General features: G+C 51.0%; 5 protein-coding genes across 5 annotated transcripts; 2 read left to right on the top strand and 3 right to left on the bottom strand.

The window, feature by feature from the left end:
* Positions 1-109: 109 nt before the first annotated feature.
* COCSUDRAFT_44034 (ankyrin) lies at positions 110-1,578 on the bottom strand (the record flags this gene model as incomplete). Its single annotated transcript, XM_005644554.1, has 4 exons — positions 110-232; positions 501-560; positions 813-1,030; positions 1,419-1,578. 4 exons carry the CDS (start codon positions 1,576-1,578, stop codon positions 110-112), a joined length of 561 nt encoding a protein of 186 aa, XP_005644611.1.
* Positions 1,579-2,082: 504 nt separating this feature from the next.
* On the top strand, positions 2,083-2,422 carry COCSUDRAFT_57787 (hypothetical protein; the record flags this gene model as incomplete). Its single annotated transcript, XM_005644553.1, has 2 exons — positions 2,083-2,163; positions 2,300-2,422. 2 exons carry the CDS (start codon positions 2,083-2,085, stop codon positions 2,420-2,422), a joined length of 204 nt encoding a protein of 67 aa, XP_005644610.1.
* Positions 2,423-5,792: 3,370 nt separating this feature from the next.
* COCSUDRAFT_18731 (hypothetical protein) lies at positions 5,793-5,981 on the top strand (the record flags this gene model as incomplete). Its single annotated transcript, XM_005644552.1, has 1 exon — positions 5,793-5,981. A coding segment is annotated over one exon (189 nt), but the record flags the coding sequence as incomplete, so codon positions are not given.
* A 560-nt stretch (positions 5,982-6,541) lies between these two features.
* Positions 6,542-9,278, bottom strand: COCSUDRAFT_18799 (Aldo/keto reductase; the record flags this gene model as incomplete). Its single annotated transcript, XM_005644551.1, has 6 exons — positions 6,542-6,667; positions 6,946-7,092; positions 7,696-7,841; positions 8,193-8,395; positions 8,766-8,863; positions 9,153-9,278. Coding segments are annotated over 6 exons (846 nt in total), but the record flags the coding sequence as incomplete, so codon positions are not given.
* A 2,573-nt stretch (positions 9,279-11,851) lies between these two features.
* COCSUDRAFT_54381 (Clavaminate synthase-like protein) lies at positions 11,852-16,801 on the bottom strand (the record flags this gene model as incomplete). Its single annotated transcript, XM_005644550.1, has 10 exons — positions 16,741-16,801; positions 16,256-16,395; positions 16,060-16,158; positions 15,360-15,550; positions 14,844-14,967; positions 14,336-14,501; positions 13,941-14,031; positions 13,670-13,730; positions 13,243-13,352; positions 11,852-11,870 (listed from the first exon to the last, which is right to left on the bottom strand). The coding sequence occupies exons 2-10, from the start codon at positions 16,349-16,351 to the stop codon at positions 11,852-11,854; spliced, it is 957 nt and encodes a 318-aa protein (XP_005644607.1). The 5' UTR covers positions 16,352-16,395; positions 16,741-16,801.
* Positions 16,802-21,551: the final 4,750 nt, after the last annotated feature.

Here is a 21,551-nt window from a genome sequence, read left to right as displayed (position 1 = left end):
TGGCCCTTTGTCAATTCAAGCAGACTATCTACAACACCACAAGCGTTTCTTGACGGCAAAAAAAGCCATGCACAGTTTTTTTTGTGCCATTCCTAGGCCTAATGTGCCTTCACATGCCCGGCACGAGGCGTCCCCTCTCCATATCCCAGCGCTCGTCCTCTTTTTTGCGCCACTCCATGAACTCTGCATATGGCTTCGGGTGGTGTGCCCAGCACTCCTTGCCAAAGAAGTCCTGCATGCATGCACACAACATACTCTCACACCTTCCATAGGCAGCCTGACAAAATCGCCCTAAAATTGAACCTAAATCTTGTCTGGGATGTACATCAAATGGACAGGTTGACAGGAAATGTGAGTGCAGAATATGGTTCAACACAATGGGAGCAAGCAGAAACAGCAATGGGGCAGCGGATTTGGACCATCCCGTGCGCTGTATACAGTAATGTCTGCTTGAAATTGGAATCGGAAAATTTGGTAGTTGATCGAGGGTAAAAATTCACCTTGACCTTTGGGATGTGGTCCGACACAATCACCTTCCCCATGGTTGTCTCCGAGCCGTTCTGCAAAAGTTAAACATGTGCTCAGAGAACATCTGCCTTTTACATCTCTTTGAGACGCCACCAAGCATCACTCACATGGCAGCACACCTGGCAGCCCAACAGAGATAACAAACTACACTCACGCACACAGCCCCACAATGCTAAGAGGCTATGCACAGTTTAAATCAGGCCAACAAGATAGCACACAGTGCGAGGCTGATGACTGTACACTGCAGGTAGCGACCGTATTTTCCCTCAGCAAGCATCGCACACCTTTACCAGCAGAGCCATCATGTCTTCGTGGCCCATGTTCTGCGCCCAGTGCCAGGGCCGGTCCCCAGCGTTGTTGGAGGCATTCACTTTGGCGCTCAGACCAATCAGCAGCTCGGCACCCTCCAGCCAGCCCTCGTAGGCTGCGCTGTGCAGAGGGGTGTTCCCTGCTGCCTCCACTTCGTTCACATCATTGCCAGCCTCGATTGCTCCCATGATGGCTGATGAGCACACACAAAACACAACTCAGCACCAACTGTTAATAGTATTCTATTGTAATTCACCTATGCCTTGGGGCGAACGCGATATGTTTTCGTTGACGTTGTGTATTCACGGTATCATTGTCATGGGGGCCACTGGAGCAGGAGTGCAGCTACAGAAGATCCGCCCAGTCTTTAGCATGAACTCCTGGAATTAATTGGACTGGTGTCTCATCGGTAGCTAATTTTGCACTATCTTTAATCTTTAAAACTGACATTGCGCTTGTTCTGGGCATGCAATCAGGGCATTTAATGTCACACCATCTTGCGATGGAACGACGAAATATTTGGGACTTCCTAGAAATTCATGGAGCGGATCTCATACGAACATAATCTAGAATCATCCTACCTTGCTTATCTTTGTTGTGCACAGCCCTGTGGATGATCATCTTGCCAACCTTGCCACGGCCGTAGTGGCAGCCTCCCCCATCGTCTTTGCAGCCCACGGGTCCTTCCCACTTTGGGAATGGACCCGATACGTTCTTCCACCAAGGATTTTTCTCGACCATTTTACAGCTTTTTATATACCGGAGCCCCAGAAGCCACTGATGCTGAGTGAAACCCAAGGAGCGTTACAGCGTTACTTTTGGTGCCTGGTTTGGCAGAGGTGACGCCGACCTTGTCCAGAAGGGAAATCCTCAGCTAGAACTGTAATTCAAGACAAATTCACTTCAAGATGACATCAATGGATTGATAACCCTGACACCGCAAAATATTTTGGAGTCCTGTCGTCTGAAGGCCAGCAGATCATTTTGCAAGATCCTGGGTCTGGTGCAGAGTTTGCACCCTTTGATAGCTTGTGCTGGGGGAGCCTACATTGAGAACGATCACTCAAACTCGGTTGGAACGTCCGAGGACTGACTTGTATTTTTCTCAGAAGCAGTGGTGCTGGCAATCTTGCCTCATTCCTGGACTGGTATGCTTACCACGCCCATAAGATCCGTTTGAGGACTAAAGTAGGGAGAACAATAGCAGTGATGCCAAAGCGTGGCATTCATCCGCTGATCAACACTATGACTCTGGTCCTGCGCAATGGAGCCACCATTCAAGTGCAGAGCATCCTCAAAGCCAGTAGGCCCATGCGACTACAAATTGTACGCTACTTTCCCTAGGAAATTGCCGTTTCAACATGTGTTGACGAAGCTGAAGACTGTATTATTCTGATACACACAAGTGTTGCCCTGTAAGTTTGGGGATGGTCCTAAGAGCTTGAGAAGCCTTGATGTGCAGGACACAACGTCGCACCCAACATGGACTGGGGAGAAGAGTGCGCTGAGTGGCCAGGATGGGAGAGCTGCAGAGTTCTTGCGCAAGTTTGCCAAGCCTGGCGACACCGCAGCGGCCAAGGAGTAGGCATGTGTGCATGGGAATATACCCATTCCCAGCAAGGCAGCTTTAGCGTTGAAGAATACTGAGATCCGAGAACAAGCTTGCATCCAAACCCATAATAATTCGTAGATCACAGTGACAGCCAGATTTGCAGCCATTTTATCCTACAGCTTGCCAGCAAGAGCACCTTTGGCCTGGCACTTGTCCAGTGATTTGCCACCCGTTACAGTAGACTGATGGCAATGGCATTTGGCGGACGAGAGCAGCAAATTGCCTAAGAAGGCCTGATCCTGACTAGCATGTAAGCGACCCTGCTATTTCCTTCCACCAATTTTGGCAGTCAAGCTCGGCAGCGCACGGCCCCTGCCTCGGCCGCGCACCACTTTTGCTCTCCCTATCCCTGTTGCAGCGCGTGTGCTGGATTTGGATTCCTCTTCATGTCCCCCTTGGATGGCACCCTGCAACCAGCACCACAACTGCATCTTTGCACTGCTTAACTTGTGAGAAACCACCCTTTTATCCTTCCTCTTATCTCCCTGGCGCTCCAACTGCTTTGATGTCTGCATATCTTCTTCACTGAATGGCCTTCTTCCCAGACTTCATACATCTGGAAGCATTTAGGCTGGGGACAACTCTAAATGTTTGCATGCAAGCCACATTCTGCAAAATGGGACAGAAAAAGTGCGTGCCAGCTAGGCACGGGAGCGGAGCAGGGACAAATAAAGTGCATGCCACCACGCCACGACAGCTGTCACAAGAAGAATGTATGCATGCCAGCGAGACACACCGCTTCATGTGTTGCTTTGTCTGCATCCAATAAGGCAAGCTCGTCAGGAGCAGCATTACTTCTTGGGGCATCGTTAGAATGGCCTTCTGCTGTATGCTGGCCCTCTTGTGTGTGCGTGACTGACGGCCCCAAACCTGCACTTTTGTCATCTCTTTGGCGTTTGAAGGAGCCTGACGATCTGAGTGCTGCGCAGGTTGAGCAAAGCAACACTGTCATGTTACGATGCGAAAAGTTCTTCAGTGTGGTGCGAAAATTTGAAACATCAGAAGAACAGCCCTCCCTATGCAATCCAAACGTGGCAAGAAAGCCCCAGATACATGGCAAATGTGAGCTTAAAAATACACTTAAGGATTGTGCAGCTTGCCTGCTGGGTTGAGCTCTTGCAATTTTTCCAGCAGCTTGTCATGACGAGCTTGCAGGTCTGCCACCTGCACCCAGAATTGGCCATGACCTTAAAAGGTAACATATGAGATTTTACCGACAACTATGAAAATATCAAACCCGTCCACCTGCGCAGGTGACTTTTATAGAAATTCACACCTCTTGCTTGAGGTCATCTCGCTCTGAAATGGCTGCCAGAGCTGCTCTCCTCTCCTTGGTGTAGGCAGTAAACAGAGCCCCGGCTAGTTCTGCATCATGAACACAAATATCCAGCACTCAGAAGGTTTCCTTAGCTCCAAATGAAAGTGAAGACTTGCAAAGCTGTGCTTGTTAATTAAAACCATCTGAGCTGACATACCCTGGCTGTCTAGGTGAGAAGATTTCCCGCTGATCTCTTCCAATGCGCCAGCTGGAGGGAACAGCAGCCTGCAGACAGTCAGCAAATTTTTTGTGGAAATAGTTTGCTGCTGCGATCAAGAATTTCTCTCAGCAGCAAATTCCAATAGCCGGACACCGAACCTGATGGGTTGGGAGATTGCAGGTATGGCATGGAATGCTTGCAGCGCCTGTACCTTCCCCCCTGTAGCAGTGCAGCACTTGTAAGGAAATTCACATTGGCAGGAGCTTGGTTGCGCGCAGCAATTTTGCATTGGATCATCTTTGCAAGAGCTGCACCGTGGCCCTTCAGCAAGGTGGGACTCTTTCGAGGATGGTCCAGGCAGCCTACGATCCACTGTAAGAGCTCCTCCTCCTCTGGTTCATACGCATCCTGGCAGGATCAACCTCTCAGCAGAGCAAAGGAGCGGTGAAGGACAGGGAGCAACATATTGCTACAGGAATACAGATACTGCCACAGGTGCATACCAGGGAGTCAAAGACATCTTGCAAAGAGAATGACGCCCTCCAGGACCTTCCTTGGAAGTCCGTGACGAGAACTCGCCTGCACACAGGGTGGTTCGATGCATTCAAAGGCTCAGCTAATTGTTGTCTCGGAAAGCCAAAAAATTGACGTCTTGCATACATTTTTCTCATTGGGAACGCACAGATCATAGTCGATGCCTTGTTTTCCAATGATCCTATAGAAAACAAGGCCTCCATCGAGACAGCCAAGCACATCTATTGGTTCCATCGATGAAGGCCCCGGCGTTTAATCAGGAGATGCTCAGTTGACTTGGAGGTAGCCTTGACTTGGAGAAAGCTCTATATTAAGCATTCGTGACAGGTCCAACGATAGTTTCACATGCAAAAGGGGAAAGGAACCTGGGTTCCCAATGTGGGAACCTGCTGACGTCATGGGTTCCAAGGAAATGTGCAAGTAAGAAGCAGCAGGAGATAGAAAGGAGTGCGCTCGCAATGCGCAGAACAAAGTTTCGTGACGAAGGATAGTACATATTGAAGGTGCAACAGCATCGACGCCTGTACATCTTTTCCTCAACCTGATGCACTGATGGATGATTGAAGTCCCTGTTCTCAAAAGCCGTGGCAGGGCATCCTAGTATGCTAATAAGGTAATTGATCAACCTTTTGTGAATTATCTGTGCCCTCGCTAGTCCCCATTCATCATCGTGTCTATGTCCCTTGTGCAGGTCAGGAAGAGCATCGTGGAGAATTTCCTGGCGGTCTCTGTTGGGCACCTTCCTTATACTATGTGCTTTTGGGTCTGTGTACTATGAGGTGACTTGCGATGGCGTCTATGCATCGGTTGTGCCCAGTTTAATTCATCGCCATGGGGCTGCTTCATGTGTTCAGCAATCACACATAACAAACAACTTCTCTTGATCAAGCTTGCGTGGAGTCAACAGGCTGAATTCGGTCAATTCGGAAAGGCGGATACCGCCACAGGCGGCAGCCTGTTGAAGCACAGCAAACACATAATGACAGAGTCAAAGACAAACCAGGTGCCAGCAGCAGCAAAACATAGAGTGTCCTGTGCACGAGGCGTTGCCACTGCTTTCAGCAAGGACTTCTGTTGTCAAGGTGCTGCTCAGGCTCAATTCTATCTCTTTCTTTGAAAAGCCCAAATGCCAACCGCAACGAGTGGATGTTGAGATCACTGTCTGGAACTGTAAAGTCTGGAACGTCTGCAAATCATGTAACATCCAGTCAGCTGTGTGCTCCTTTCAAGCTTGCAATGATCCATGTCTGGAGCAGCATGATGAGATCAATGCTCTGGAACAAGCCGAGTGCTGTGCTGCAGGCACATTTCAGTGCGGCGATGCACTGCAAAGGGCAATACCATGCGCGCAAGTAAATGATGACTACTGCGATTGCAGCAATGGGAAGGACGAGCCAGGCACCTCGGCGTGCTCTGCTAGGGGGGCGCGCTTCTCATGCACGGGAGAAAATAAGACAATCTCCACTGCCTTTGTGGACGATGGCTTCATAGACTGCAAGAATGGATCGGATGAATCATAAGCATGAGTGGCTCTGCCCCATGATGTTGCCCTATATGGCGGGATATTTCAACGCATGCATATTATGTGTTCCGAAAAGGGTGAATATTTGCTTGTAGCAAGGGTGCAAAACATTCGCATGGCTGCCAGCATGCCATTGGCTGGAGTCTTGACACACTGATGTCGCAATGACATCATTACATGTGAGATTGCTCTTCAGGTGCTGTGTAAGAACACTTCCAAAAGACAGCAACACTCTCAGGTAGAATTCAGCTGCCTTGGGCCTGAAGCCTTGACTTGCATGAATTTGATGATATGTCCACGTGCACTTGCGCACTGGACAACTTCATGCGTATTGACTGAAAGCAACGCACCAGCATTCACCTGCCCATGCAGAGGCAGCGCGTGTAATCAGCCTTGAAAGAAAACATGCAGTTCCAGGCTTTTCACGGCCCCAAACCCGTAAAGACTTGGATATTTCGTCTGTGTGCAGTCACGGAAACTACTTACAGCAATGCAGCAGGTCCTCAAAGAGACAGCTGCAAATGTTAGTTTCAATGCAAAATTGCATGCATATGCATATCACACAGTGTGCAGCAGGCTGCCATCCAGAAAGTCGATGCGATGCATCTGATCCGCCGACAGCACAAAGTCCAAGTCACGGTTGGCTGCTATGCGCTCCTTTTTTGATGAGCGTGGCACTATTCCCTGTGCATGCATGGCCAGAATCACCCCCACCGCCACTAGAGAAGGGTTCAACAACACTGAAAGAGACACCTTCAGGCGCCTGAGCCGCCTGCAACTTGCATGTCAGGCTGACTTCTGGACGCACAGAGATCACAGGCTCTGCGGCGCCATATCCTTCTCCTGAAAAAGCAAGCTGCCTAGCAAAATTCTCTCCTTAGATGCGCGTGTGACAACAACTGCACACATATGAATCCATGGTGCAAAAGGATTGGCCGCATGCATGACTAAGGGTGACTCACCTGGCCGTGCTGCAGCGCCCAGCGCAGTACGACCTGCGCGGCGTCTCGGCCGGTCTCGTTGGCGACGCGGTCTACGACGGGGTTGGTCAGCACCGGATTCTCATCCATGCCGCGCATCAGCCACTGCGACCCCAGCGTGCTGTATCCCTGCAGCAGCGTCGTCATGAAATTATTGTTTTGTCACTTTTAAAAGCCTTGAGCAGGCAATATATAGTGGTCTGCTCCAAATTTCTCAGTCACTCAGCTCTTCTTGTGTATCCGGCCTCTGTCTCCAAGCTGCCACTCTGAAAATCATTTGCAGTGCTCAAGCCTAAATTACTTTTGATTTCTTAACAAGTGATCAAACTCGCGCCTGCAAGTCTCTGGGAAGCCAATGTCATACTTTTCAGTTAAGGCCCGGGAGGTCCCCGAGGGGGCCACCGGGAGGCCCTCAGCCCTAGTGAGGGGGAGGTATGTCACAAATGTGACGATACCTATAGGCCAGACTAGTACATATTGGTCACCGGTGGTCCTTCTGGACATAACCTAAGTCTAAAAGTAACCTGAACCTAACCTAAAAGCTTGCCATCGGGGCCGATCTGTAACATTCTCCATGATTGATTGCATCTGAAGCGGCAGCGCAAGGGACCATGAATTGTGACAAGGTGCCATGCTTGGCGCCCGTCCTCTTGTGTAGCCTCCTTGTGCGGAGGAAAGATATTAGTGATCAGCACCAGAAACACACACAGAGCAGAAGGAGGGAACGCGCACCTGGTACTGGATGCCAGCGAGGCGGCAGAATGCGCGGACCTCGGCATCGGCGGCCAGCGGGTCGGAGTGGCGCTGCACGAGGGCCGGCTTGATGCGCGCCATCGCTAACAGCTCCGCCAGCTCATCGATGCCAAAGTTGGACACGCCTGCGCATGCAGTCGGACTTCTTTAGAGTTTCTGGCTCTATTCTGATGAAAAAGCCCTCGCAGTATGCAGACGAGCTGAAAGCGTACCCAGAAGATTAGGCCAGCATAAAAGAAATAATGGGCTTGTCTCTCTACTCGTGTTTCAGTTGTCATTCGCCCTGCGTATGCCTTCCAATTTCTTGCCTAATTTTTGAATGCTCCTCTCTCTGTACTGCGCTCTTGCCAAATCCTGTACATTCCTCGTGCCAGGCGCCCTTGCAGTCCACACCCCACAATGGCATGCATGCAGTATGCCTCCTGCGCTTCAGGGGAGTTGAAAGACCCAGCTAGGGTACTCCGAGGGGGGCGCACCGATGGCTCGCACGAGCCCCTTGTCGACGAGGTCTTCCAGGGCGCGCCAGCTGTCGTGCCAGGTGCCCTTCGGCGTAAACCCCTCGCCACATAATCCCGGCCAGCACTCGGGGTAATGCAGTAAAAAGAGATCTACTTGCTCCACTGCTAAAGCGCTCAGTGATTTTGTGAACTGGATCATCGCCTCCTCGCGCCCATGATGCCTGCAGAAACAAAACAGCCCTGAATATCACACGGATGATTTTTCTTTGCTTCAGTGTCCCATTCCTTGTCAATAATTGGGCCTGCACACACAAGTCAGGCTGTTGAGCAGCAGTAGACTTAGCTCAGGAGGCTGATCTTCTCATTGCTAATCTTCTAAATGCTCGATTTCTTGCTCAGCTCTCAGGGAAGTGAGGGAAGTCCCATCGTGGCATTTGCCACTGATAACCAATATCTTACACCAGCAGAGAGAGCGTGGCTCCAGAAAATGGACGGTGCGTTTGATGTCTTCCTCAACTCCCAACCGATCCCCGAGCCCCGTAGCTAGGAGCTGTGAATGCCAAGAATGCAGAGATAGGCAATGAGACAGACCTGGGGTGCAGCTTGGAGGTGAGGAAGACCTGCTCTCGGGGCACCCTTGACTTCAGCACCGCCAGCCCCACAAGATCCTCCCTGTACCACTCCTGCGCCTGCATCCAGTAATACACAGTTCAAGGCACCTTTTACAACCCCATGCAAAGTGCCTTTGATGAAGGATGAACAGTGCAGGATAGAGGTCTGCCAACGAGGCGGTTGCTGCATCATGCATGCAAGACTTGTGAGGCAAGCGCTGCTACAAGGCATAGCAGTTATTCTCAGCAGTGCAACCTGGCCAGAGCCGACAACAAGGGCTCTAGAGCACCATGAAGGACCATATCACAGAGCAAAATAATACACCCAAGTGAGCACAGCACAGCAGCTGGAGGGAACGCCCCAAACCTGTGCAGAGTCCAGCAGGCGGTATCCGCTGGCCAGTGCCCATGCAGTCGCCTCCTCTGTCGCTGCCCCCAGCCCCGCAGTCCCAAATCCCACCAGCGGCATAACCACCCCGTTGTTCAGGGTCACCTGCACATGCCAGCAGAACGCAGCGTCAATAGATGTTGAATTCTTGTACTGAGCAGTCTGTTGGTTCCAAAAGGTCCAGCAATTCTGAGCTAAAGTCTGCAACTCCTATGTAATGAGCTACACGATATGTGAAGTACTCCCCTGAATCAGCATATCTGCTCGTGCACTGGCAAATACTGGAGATGAGGTCTGAGTCTGCCAATTTCCAGAGAGGACCATTCAATCGTGTCAACAATTTTGTTAGTGGCAGATATTGTGTAGGTGAGATGCTTGAGGCTTCTAAACAATTAGCAGGTGCTTCTGGAGGCTACGCACAGAAACAAGCAGATCATTAGAAAGAGAGGGCCAAAGACATTGAGCAGCACGAGCGTGGTTGGCAAAGTATGTTGCCAAAGAAATGCACATGAACAGGGAAGCAGGAGCGCACATTCTCTGGGACGTCATTCAGAATGGGCTGATCGCAGACGCCGCAGCTCTTCCTGCACCGCTCAAACATAAACGACGGCCCGTTTTGGATGCACCCATCCTCCGCCGCCCACTCCACACACCCAGCCTCCAGGTCCTGGCAGCTGCCGTGCAGCTGCCCGGCAGCTTCCTGCTGCGCACCGGTGCCCCCCGCCGCACCACCGCTGTCCCCCCCTCCCGCCGCATCCCCCACAGCCGGGGGACTCTCAGCCTCCGGTGACTGCTGTGCATCTGCAAACTGGCTGGCCTGCACAGCAGCCGCTGAAGTCGCCTGAGCAGTCGCCGCGTCTCCAGAGGCGCCCCCTGCCTCCTTTCCTGGAATCAAGGAAGTATAGATTGCATGTCAAATCTCTGCGGGCATTCTTCTGTCTGATAAGCAGGCATTCCCTTGCGCTTGCACCTCTGATCTGTCATGCTGACAGAGTCTCTTCACCTAATGATGCTGATTAAAGAGATGCCAGACTGACACACACTTTCTCTACTTTCTCAAGGAAAGCAGGAGGGTGTTACCTTCATCCAAAGGAGCCCTTGGACGCTCCTGGACATCCAACAGCGCCTGCTGCTGCGCCTGCTGCTGCACTTCGGGTTGCTCTTCTGCCGAGGAACTCTCCTTGGTGATGTCCAGCGTCTCACTGACCGGGACAGCCAGGGGCAGCGCCTCAGAGACAACCATGGCATCTGCGCTGCCGTTGGTTTCGGCCACCGCCGCGATTATCTCCTGCCGCTGCGCGAATGCCTCCGAGAGGCTTTCCAGCCGGGCTGGCCGCTCTATCAGCGCCTGTGTGAGCTCAGCGTTCAGTGCTGAGGCCTTCGGTGCACCTGATGCTGCAGTGCCCTCTCCTTCTGGCAAGCCCTGGCTGCTGATTGATAAATGCTGGTCACCCTGCTTTGCGGAGTCGTCAACCAAGGGATCCTGGGTGCTCTGTGCGCTCTGCGCAGTGTCTGAGGTGACAGGGCTGCGCCCGGCGAAGTGCGGGTGGCTGAGATACTTCTCCTCCCCGCTCTGGTCCTTCTTTATGCTGTCATTTGCAACAGTGTTTCGAGGTTGGGACGAGCTGCTGGTGGCTCTTTGTTCGGGTGCTGACTTCCCTCGCAGGATCCACCTCTTCAGCAGCCCCTGCGTGGACAATTTCGTCGTACCCCTACTCTCGGCCGCCCCAAGTCGTCGAGAAATGGTTTCTCCTCTCCTCTGGCTGCCATCTGTGGTAGTCTTTCTGTCCGAACCGATGCTGCCTGCTGAACTGTCTGGCATCTCCCTCATCAAAAGCACATTGAAGAGGACTGTGATCGTTAGCATTATGAGCGCCATGCTTTTCCAGCTTTTCATCTTGGCCTCCAGAGTTGTACTCAGGATGAGATTTGCTGCCCAACCTCATGTTCTATCGTTCCGGAGTTTCCATCGCTACCTGTTTTCACTACCTTTCAGTCCCCATTAGGCCTGAAATGTTCTTGATATCTTATGTAAGTATAATGATTGTTGGCCAAAGTAAAGTCGAGCGAGTGATGCTGGGTTTGGGTTCAGGAAGGTTAGAATGCTCTTGCTAGCTAGCCTGATCTCTGGGGCAGCTATGGCTGCTGAGCTCCAGCGCAAACGGAAAAGGGCCTTAAAAGTCTAAATTTTACACTAACATTGACTTACGACAGATCGAGGATCCAAGAAACCCAGAACCCAATTCAACTTGAAAATTGCCTTGCATGCTGAATCATGACGATAATGAGGTAACGTTTTCTTGGACGACCATGCACCTTTGCTGAGTGCCCGATATTCACGATGACAGCCCCATGAAAGAGCAATCTGCAAGTAAGATACTGCAACTTCTTCAAACGAAAAATTGACCTTGACCTCGACCTGTTCATCGATTCGTGTCCGAGGCGAACACTTGGCAGTGTGTGAGCTGACGAAGAGTCAGCAGGAGTGTGACAATGTCAGACTCTACAAATCTTGCGCGATGAAGTCGAGGTGAGATTTCAACAAAGTATCCAAGAAAGTAAAAACGATGAAGGGCAGCCCGGCTCACTTCCAGGTTCAATGCTTTACCATGTGGGTGGAAACAGAGCATATGCATGGGTACCTGGAATTTGCAAGTATTCTGTGTAAAAGATCAAAGTCAGGATTCCTGACAACAACTGCAAAAACTACTCTGAAAGATCCCAAACTTTTGTGTTTTCAACATTGAAAGTGTGCTAATTGAGCAGGCAAGACGTCTGACAGGCTGACGGCCAAGTCTGGCCAGATTCCAGGCGCCTTTCAGACCCACGTGGACTCTTTCAAAATGTGCAGTTTATGGGGATAAGTTAGAATGCAAGACTTGAAGATATTGCGAGCACTGAACTTGGAGGAAGGGCTGCCTCGCAGTGTGAAGATGGTGCATCTAAGTGCGACTGAACGGGGGCTGCAGCTGCACAGTTTGCGGCAGAGTCTCAGGCTGCCTCACATGCAGGCCTGCTGGCCTGGGCCAATATCGATGTGGGTGTCTCTCGGTGTACAACCGCTCGAAAGATGATGCAGGCGATCCCTGCGAGGGATAAAGATTACAGCGGTGAATGCAGTGAACAGGTGCTCTCTTGTCCCCACGAGAGTATCATTTTCTGGTTGTTGCTTGCTTGCATGCATGCACCTTGCACCCTGTAATATCATTGCTTGCATATGATTGCTCGCATGCTTTGATAGCGCTGCACTGACAGCTTGCGAGTGCAGCAATGTGATGATTGCTACCTCTATGTTACAAGCTGCTGCTGGTACTCTCCTCAGTATATCAATCAAAATTGGTGTACATATGCTATGTATGCTACATCAGACATTACCAGCTACACAGGGGGCTCTACAAAGAAATCTGTCAGCAGTATTTGAAAACTTTTGTCCTTTCAAGGACTGTTTAGGAGTACACGACTGCGTGCATGATACATACTGTGCGTGCATTGCCCTCAGGGACACATCTTGAGCACCAGCACCCCGTCAGGCTTTAATGGTCATTCCATTGTTCTGGTAGTAGTGCTTAAGCGTCAGCTCTGAGAATTGCCCAAAGTTGAGGCCCGGCCTGAATTGGCCCACACCCAACTCTGCTGCTTGCGCTCCCTGTGGCAGCTCCATGGCCTCATCCCACCTGCAAATACAGGTTTTGTTTTGACCTTTCTTGTGACTTTGTGCTTGACAGCTGTTGCAGAAGGCATGCTCGCATTGCAGGCAGAGTGCAAGCCCTGCAGCACTTTGCTTAATGCAAGTGATTGGCAAGCTGTTGCGCGCAACAGCACTGCAGCTTTCTCAGTCCTTGCATCCAGTCTTTGCCTAGATTTACCTCAGGATCGAGTGGCTTCACTTGAAAGGAAAAATGCAGATATCAAGGGAGAGCCAGTGCCAGAGGCAAGAAGACCTCGCAAGTGAACATCATGCAGCAAATATGCAATGGTCCCCGGCCGAGGAAGAAATGTAAGAAGCTGACAAGAGGCTAAAGGTCAAAGGAAAATTGTAAAAATAAAAGGCGTAAAAAAGGCAGGTCACCTGGGCTGCATGAAGACTGCAAATGAGTGGCGGGTGACTCGTGCGGCCGCTGCCCCTGCAGCGCCCCTCACACAGTGCATTGTCGCTCGCAGCAGGCCGCCCGAGTGCACCTGCGCGCACATGCCGGCACATGCGCAGCACGCTCAGCACGCTCGGCAGCACATGTTTCAGAAATCTACAAGTTTCTGCGGCGGCCGGCCGCTATGCGACATGTCATCGATTATTATGTGCATGCTCGACGCCAAATCTTGCTCAGGCCCGGCGGGCTTATATCGAATCTTCCGTGGTGATGATGCCAGGGCAGAAGATCACCATATGCGCACATCAACTGCAGTATGCTGTGTCACGTCCCAAGTGCCCCAAATAAATAACCATGCCAAGAATTACAAAGGAAGGAAGATCTTGTATGCATGCGGTGAGCAGTCACCTGCATGGCTTCGCCCATCTGGTAGGCAATGTGGTCAGCCGGGATGCGCGCCCGCACGGTCCTGCCACAGTAAGTATCCCATACTTACTCAGATTACTTATGTATTTCTACGAATTGGCTGCATGCACACATGCCACTGAAGTATGGCAAGCAGGTGCAGGGACTACATCCTATGGCATTCCCCTCCTTTGCATGCATCTTCTACTGCACTTCACAACACGTAATGCAAACAATTCACCACTACGAGCATTTGAAAAAGTCGATACCACACCTGCCGTGCTTGTCCCGGATGTACAGGCCCGAGTCTGGGTCCGGGTTCTCCACCGGTGTACCCTCTCTCATGTACATGGCACTCACCAGCCCTGCCCGGCAGCCAGGTGTTTATGCATCAGGCAGAGATAACCAATACCTCTTTGCAACTTCTCCCATTGACTTGCGCATGCTTTGTTTCTGCCTTCGAATGCAATTGCTGAAGCTCCTCTGACTTGCGAAGGAGCGTACATCATCAATGTCTTTATATGGTGATACTACTTTGGGGCATTCTGATGAGGGATTTGCAGGGGTTCTGGACTCATCAGAAAGGCCTGAAATCCCCTTTGCGACCATTGTTAAGGAAAATTTTCAGCCTGAGCCTGAGGGCGAAATGTCAAGAGGTTGTAAAAACACCTGTGAGGGAGCCGTGGTCATTGTGCCAACCACACCAGTTGGCAAAGCCGCCGTTACTATTACAATCGTTCCCCGGGGAGGGGAAATAATGCAACAGGCGCGCCTTGCAGCACGCCGTTCCCTTCTCCACGATCTTCAGGAGTTTGCCCGGCGGCAGCAACGACCCCTGGAATGATGCATAGAATTCTCAGGTCCTAATCAGGCTCAGACGCTGCAAATAAGGCCTGCCCTGCTTGAGATCTATAAAGGAGAGAGTCTGGGAAACCAAAGGCAAGTGGCGTTTCAGCTAGCATGTGGGCCATGAGCAAGGGCAGAAAGGAGTGGTGCATGACACCAGTGCCCAAAGGCAATTACTTATACTTTAAGACAACTTGAGGGGCGCATTTTCAGGCTCAGATGATCACAATAACAATAGTCAGTTACTACTAATATAATGCAAAGAAGAAATGCTTCTCTACCAGGGCGCGGCTGGGGTCTTTTGCAGCTTATGGAGACAGCAGCAGCGCACCTGTGACTGGACATACTCATCGCACAGGTCCAGAACCAGTCGCCCAACTTCCACCATCAGCCGTCCGAGTGCCTGGAAGGCCGGCCTCAGGTGCGGCAGATCCCTGTCCGGCCATATGTTGGGCCTGCAGGGCGTATGCAACGCAGTCAACAGTACTGCTGACCCTGAGAGGTAGCTTTTTGCATACTCTTGGGCCTCCAGGAAAGCGCATGCGCATCCTCTGCAGACAGCAGCTTGACCTGAACTGCGCTGGTGGCTGAGGGTGACTCACTTTGTGTTCATTTATCACAACAGGATTGAGCAGATTCTGCAATAAAGCACATTTTGCACTTCTGAGCATCACAGCAACACATGCCATGGCACACAATATGCTGCTTAGCAGTGCCAAATTTGGCATGCAGCTTGCTGGTGATAGACATGATGGCAACACATGGCATGGCCTAGGACAAGCCATTTGGCAGCGCAAGCCTCGGGGGAGGATTGTGTGTAAAAGAGCTTGGCAGCAGGGAATGGCACCTGCAGTAAGAAGGGTACTGGTCTTGCAGGTCCTGCGGCAGATTTTCGTTGTCCACAAGGGGGTTGGCGTAATAGGAACCCTTAAGGGTGTCAACCCTGCCGTCCTCCATTGCCTCTCGCCCGTGGCTCCACCCGAAGCTGTAGCTGCTCGGCGGGTCCTCGTACCGCGCCAAAACAGGCTCCGGCAGCCTCTGTTATACGTCAATGGATGACATGAAGCTAGATCAGGCTCCGGTAGCTTCGGAAATGTAAATCTTCATATCTCAACGAATCGTGTGAACCCAGGGCAGACTCTGGCAGCCTCTGCATGTGCCACTTCGGGATATCAAGGGAGAAATATTATGTTGGCCGCAAGTTTTGATGTCCCTCCAATACCAATGTGCGGGCCTTCCTTGTTCTGGCAGCTTACGGTCAGTCCTGGCATTTCCTGCCTGTCTTGATACCCATTATTGGCACAACATGTGCCCAAAGTGTCTTTGGTGTACCCCCTGTGTGTGGCTTTGCTGGTGCCTCAGATTCTTAAGTGTGGAAGGCTTTCACAACACCGGTTGGCTGGATCACATGTATACATGCAGCAGTCATGTGAAGCTAGAAGAATGCACAGAGCAAGCCCAGTGCCACACAGCACCACTGCTGCGCTCTGGGTGAATATGCGAGGCAGAACTTGAGTGTGCACAAGTAAGTTCAGGAGCGCACGCACCACAAACTGGCTGCTGAGTGGCAGCAGCTGCTGGCGCAGATCGAGGAGGGTGGGAACTCCTGCCACTGTCAGAATGCCTAGTCCATTGGGACCATAGGCCTGCACAGCATCTGCATTTCAGTTCTCGAACACCACAGGATGGGAGGCAGTGGCAAGGCAGGAAGTGGAAAGATTCAGGTTTGGGAAGAGGCTTCACCTGTGCAACTGCTGACAGAAGGAATGCCTTCATTGCAGGGTCGCTGCTCAGCAAGTCGCGGTATTGCAGCACAACCAGTTCATCAGATTGCTGCATGCCAGCGCAGGGCTGTGCACTACTCCGCTCTGGTCGATGAACTCCTGTATGTGTGTATCCAAGAAACACCCGTCATAAACAGCCGTACAAGCACGGCCAAAAACATGTCACCAAACCTCAGCGCCAACACATGTTCTCCCATTGCACAGTCTGGTGCACATCTCAAAGAGCAGCAAAAATGGCACGAGGAAGAGGGAAAGAGCACACCAGTTCCAAAGATTAGAAGTGCATGTTATAAGGGACATTCGCGCACCTCACCTATTCTAAGAGGACCCCATCAGCAGGGGCATTTGGACCAGAATTAGGACAGTAGAAGGCGAGGAGCACACGTGAATCACTAAAACTATGAAATGGTATTCTTTCTAAACTTGAACAGATTAAGTTCGCACCTTCAGGTGCAGATGACGCCCTGATAGAGAATGTCCATCGTGATGGACACTCTTCTTTTCGTGTCCTGGAAGCAATGTGTCTTGCACTGGTTGTGATATATTCAGGTAGATAATTAAACGCGCCTTTGCCTGTAAACCAAGTGTCCAGAGCAAGTTCTATTTAGTACTACTGTACTAAGAGCCTGCTCAGGCAACAAGTTTTTCTGCCGATCGAGCTGCCATCGCCAGACCTCTAGAGCACCATACTTCACAGGCCTGTGCCATCTCTAATCACGGTAATTCCCTTGCGATATGAAGATGTCGACCGTAAATCGCTATGCCACGCTGCCCTGTAGGCAGGGAACTTGGCCTCAGAGCCACAGGGACATCGAGGCAGACACCAGCGCTGCAGCCAAGCAAAAGGGCAGTAATCTGCCACAGCGGTTGGGCTGGAAATGTGGACCCAGAAACAAATCGTGTGCAAATTGATCAGAACGAGAAGATGCGATTGACCAGATTAGACCAGCAGAACAAGATGGAGCAGAACCCACGGAAAGAGGTAGCTCCTACTAAAAGTGTCAGCCATGTTGCGATTATATTTTTGATCAGCTCAAGTGCAACCACCAACTTACATGAGTCTATGTGGTGCAGAAGATCAAAGCTTTGAAGGCTGCTTCGAGGGCCGCCCTGATAGATTTGTTATGTATTGTGATGATGTCCATAATCTATTGGTTTGTCGCCTCCAAAATCTTCCTGTGAGCACATGCGGCGAATTCGAAGCGCAAGAAGAAAAAACAGTGGGCATCAAGACAGATAGCAGAATGGCAGAAGCATATTCTGTGTAGATGGGCGATGTCCCATCTGGAAAGTCATGCTCAAGACACTGCTACAAAATGTTCTTCCGTTTGCCTGCCTTGCCTCCATGTTCGCCTTGCCATACCTCATATAGGAGGCACAGAAAACGTCAGTGAATTTCTTGGAAGAAGTCTTCAACCCAGGTATCTGTAGATGTTTAGATGTATGCCAATCCCAATCTGGATGCCATGCAATTCACTTTGCCATGCGCCATTGGGCCACATCTTGATGCAACATGATGGCAGGTCATAGGACTTTATTGTTCAGGATGAAGCCAGATCAATTTGCTATATCATCTCGCTGATATCAGCATGAATTGCTTGTGTCACATTTCTGGCCATCTGGGCAGTTGTAAGATACACAGGGACACAGCTGTCTGCAAACCACCTTGGCATGACTTGGCTTTCCAAAAAGATGAGCCAATCAGCAGGCTTGAGCACTGCAACATGGAGTGCTGGACTGGCAGCTTTGACAGTGGGTTCTTCAGGATGTATGAGCAAGACCACCCGAGTGACTGACTTTTTGCATTCCATTTTCCTGCCTGCACAACGCTCCTCTCGCACCCGCCGGCCCCCCTTGCGCTCCGCTCCCGCCTCCTCCTCGATGCCCACCCATTTCCCTTTTGATGACGGAGGCTAAGCTCACAGAGTGATGTTCCCTGCAGAGCCTCCTTTGACTCTGGCCGTATGCATGCTGGGTCTCCCACGGAGTTCCCAGGTCGTGCGTTGTCTCTTTCTTTCTTTCTTTCTGTCTTCCAGCCAAACAAATCGTGTTCAAGGGAGTGCTTGTGCAGTGTAATACACCTTAGCAGCAGTTTAGCCTTAGCAATATATGGACGCATCGTTTCACGTTTCCCAAAAAGTGCTTCAGGGGCACTTGGCATCTGGAGTCAGGCCTGCAAGTCCCGGCCTCCAACTTGTCTACATTCGGCAGATCACGGTGAGCTTCAGTTTATGTTCTGCTTCTGGTGTGGATCATTCGCTGCTTCGTGAGGGTTCCCAAGGTGAGGAGTGGTTTTCCTTTGCAGTGGTCTGTTGTGGGCAAAGTCTGCCTACTCGAGCCATCGTGTCTTTGCTACACATCGCACCGTTATCAAACAGCGTGCACGAGGACTGAGCCTTGTCACAAACGCTGAGAACAAGGTAGGATCCACTCCCACTGTTGGCCTATCTTCTCGTGTTGAACCCAATTGGCAGGCCTAGGCACTCTTCACGACAAGCAGATCTCATCGCTGTCATTGTCCTCCAGGGAGCTAGCTTCTTTGCAAATTGATCGAAAGGCCGAGCGTGATGCCTTGCGATAGTACTACTTGCAATAGTATCTCCAAAAAGCACCCACCACGTGGTGCACCATCCTGGTTGTCCTGGGTCCTAGAAGCAGCGGCAAAACAGCCTTCAAGAGGTTCCAGGCGGCATTGCATCTGTCAGCGGCTACCCTCCATCCTATCTTTATGCACGAGCCAGACACCTCTCGGAGGCAAGCGTCTTGGTAAGGCTCCTCAAAGAGAACGCAACAACAGCACTGGATAGACTATCATGTCTTCTGGGGAACCTTGCCGCCGTTGTACTGTTGCCAACCTTGACAAAAAAACTTAGGAGCGCGCTGAGAGCCTCTATCTTCTCCACGCTGCCCTGCTGCCACTGGGTTAGCACATTTGCCTCATCTATGCAGATGATGGGCCAGTTGCTGCTGGGAGTCTTGCCAGACTTGTACAGCTTCAACAAATCATCGTAGACTTCAATGACGTCGTTCATGGTCTCAATGTGCCTCCGCAAAATTGCTATCACCACCTTCTCTCCACTGATAGTAAAGGTCTCCGCATCGCCTTTCTCCTGAGCTGAAAAAGATGAGAGCAACTTGCCGAGGCAGATTGAGACCATGAACAACGTCATTGAAGTCTTCGATGAGATGCTAAAGCTGTACAAGTCTGGCAAGACTCCTAGCAGCAACTGGCCCATCATCTGCATAGATGAGGCAAATGTGCTAACCCAGTGGCAGCAGGGCAGCGTGGAGAAGATAGAGGCTCTCAGCGCGCTCCTAAAGTTTTCTGTCAAGGTAGGCAACAGTACAACGTCCATACATAATCTACCTCTTGCAGTCCAATGAAGCAGTCTTCGGAAAGGCGGTATGAGCAAGGGTTTTGAATTGTGCATGTATTGAAGGAGGACAACCTCGCGCACGAGATCCTAGCCACCTCTAACTATCCCTTTCTGACTTGGCTATGAAGTGCCAAGTCTCATCTACAAAATAATCAAGACTCCAATCCACCTCTACACGTGATTCCAGGCCAGACAAATTGCAGATGCAAAAAGTATGCAATCGATGCACTCCCTGGCAGACTCGAGGGAGGTGTACAACACTGTCAATAAGAAAAAACGACACTCACTGTGTCATACACGTTACGTCCCTGTCAAGCCCAAGATTTGACACTGGCAGCCCGACTTTAGCACACGTGTACCCGGAGAAGTCGAACCTAGGTTAGCACAACCTCTGTCTCTCTTGCCGCTTGTCAAGCTTTCCATCTTGCTCTGACTGCAATCTGAGAATCACTACGCAAAATGGTGAGAATTACGTACCACGGAGGAATAAAATGTGCACTGCCTGAATCTCATTGGCAGCATCAGCTTGGGCAGAAGGCAGCAGGGCACCCGAGTGATCCAAATCCACTACTTTAGTGGACGATAACGCTACTTAACAGGATGCCGAAAGATTTCTGGCGCATGACATGGGTGCTTAGCTGACGTAGCTGGGACTCAATAGCAATACAGGGGTGGAACACTTTCACAACCAGGCACTGATGGGATATGCTGACCGGGCAAAAATGTCCCTGAGGGAGTCCCAATCGAGCTGCTGACTTTCCCGCGCATTTGTCGGCAGCTGCTGCTCAGTTCTAAGCAGTGCTCTCCTTGCACCTTGTACACCATTATCAGGACTTTTATTGCTTTCTTGAGCCGGACTTGGTTCAGCCGGTGCTGCACTGTCCACAAAGGGAGCGCTTCTGCCGCTGTGTTGAAAGAGCAGCATCAAGCGCACCAATTCCTGCACAAGGGGCACAAAAGTAGCTGAACTACATACCTCTCACGCAACATTTCAATTCTGCCTTGAACGGTACAAAAGCCACCATTTGCAATCAATCAATTGTGGCCACGTCTGCGATCTCAGAAGTGCGTACATTTCTAGCAGGTGCTAGCTACCATTCCAGACAGTGCAAAAATGTCTGGTTGACACAGCACAACAGCTCGCTGACCATGGAGGGAGGGATGCTGACCTTAAAGCGTAGAGGGAACATGTAGTGTATTTCTGGCGTCCATGCTGGCCGCTCCAACGCCAGCCTGCAGCAAGTCATGGTGCAATCAATAAATAGATTTGCAATAGGCAATCCCCATAGCCAGATCACTGCAAAAGCATGGACATCAGAGCTTGAAGTGCAGCACAGACATCTTGAAAGACAAAGGAGGCTTGTTGCAGGGCTGTCTTGATCAGCAGAGTTACTCACTGTGCACAACACATCACAATTTACTTCCCTCTTGTGTGTGACAGGGAATATTGGTGCACCTGACAGCATAATTTGAGCAGAGGCTGCTGGGAGAGTCTTCAAATGGCGCATCTTGGTCTATCAGCCGCCCACAGCGCTTCCCCTGCACCAGCATGGTCCATGCCTTGCCCTGTACCTGCATGCCACCCACATGTTTTCAATAAATTTCGCTTTCTCTCCTTGCCAAAGCAATACAGGAGACTGCTGACAAAGCTACATGCATTCATCCTCTTGATACTTGGGCTACGGGGGCTGTCTCTTGGGCACATCCAGCCATCTGCCTGCTCAAGTCCATTTCATGCCAGCTGTGCACTTTTTCTTGCAGATGTGCAGAATGTACACCTGCTGCTGCTGCTGCTGCTGGAGCATGTCATGGGAGCACCAGATCTGCAGACACCCATGGGTTCTCTCATCAGATCTAGCCCCCCATGACTGCACTCTT

Source organism: Coccomyxa subellipsoidea (genome assembly GCF_000258705.1).
Source record: "Coccomyxa subellipsoidea C-169, whole genome shotgun sequence".
Classification (NCBI taxonomy): domain Eukaryota; kingdom Viridiplantae; phylum Chlorophyta; class Trebouxiophyceae; family Coccomyxaceae; genus Coccomyxa; species Coccomyxa subellipsoidea.
The sequence above is the reverse complement of the archived record's forward strand: the minus strand, read 5'-3'. Positions and strand labels throughout refer to the sequence as shown.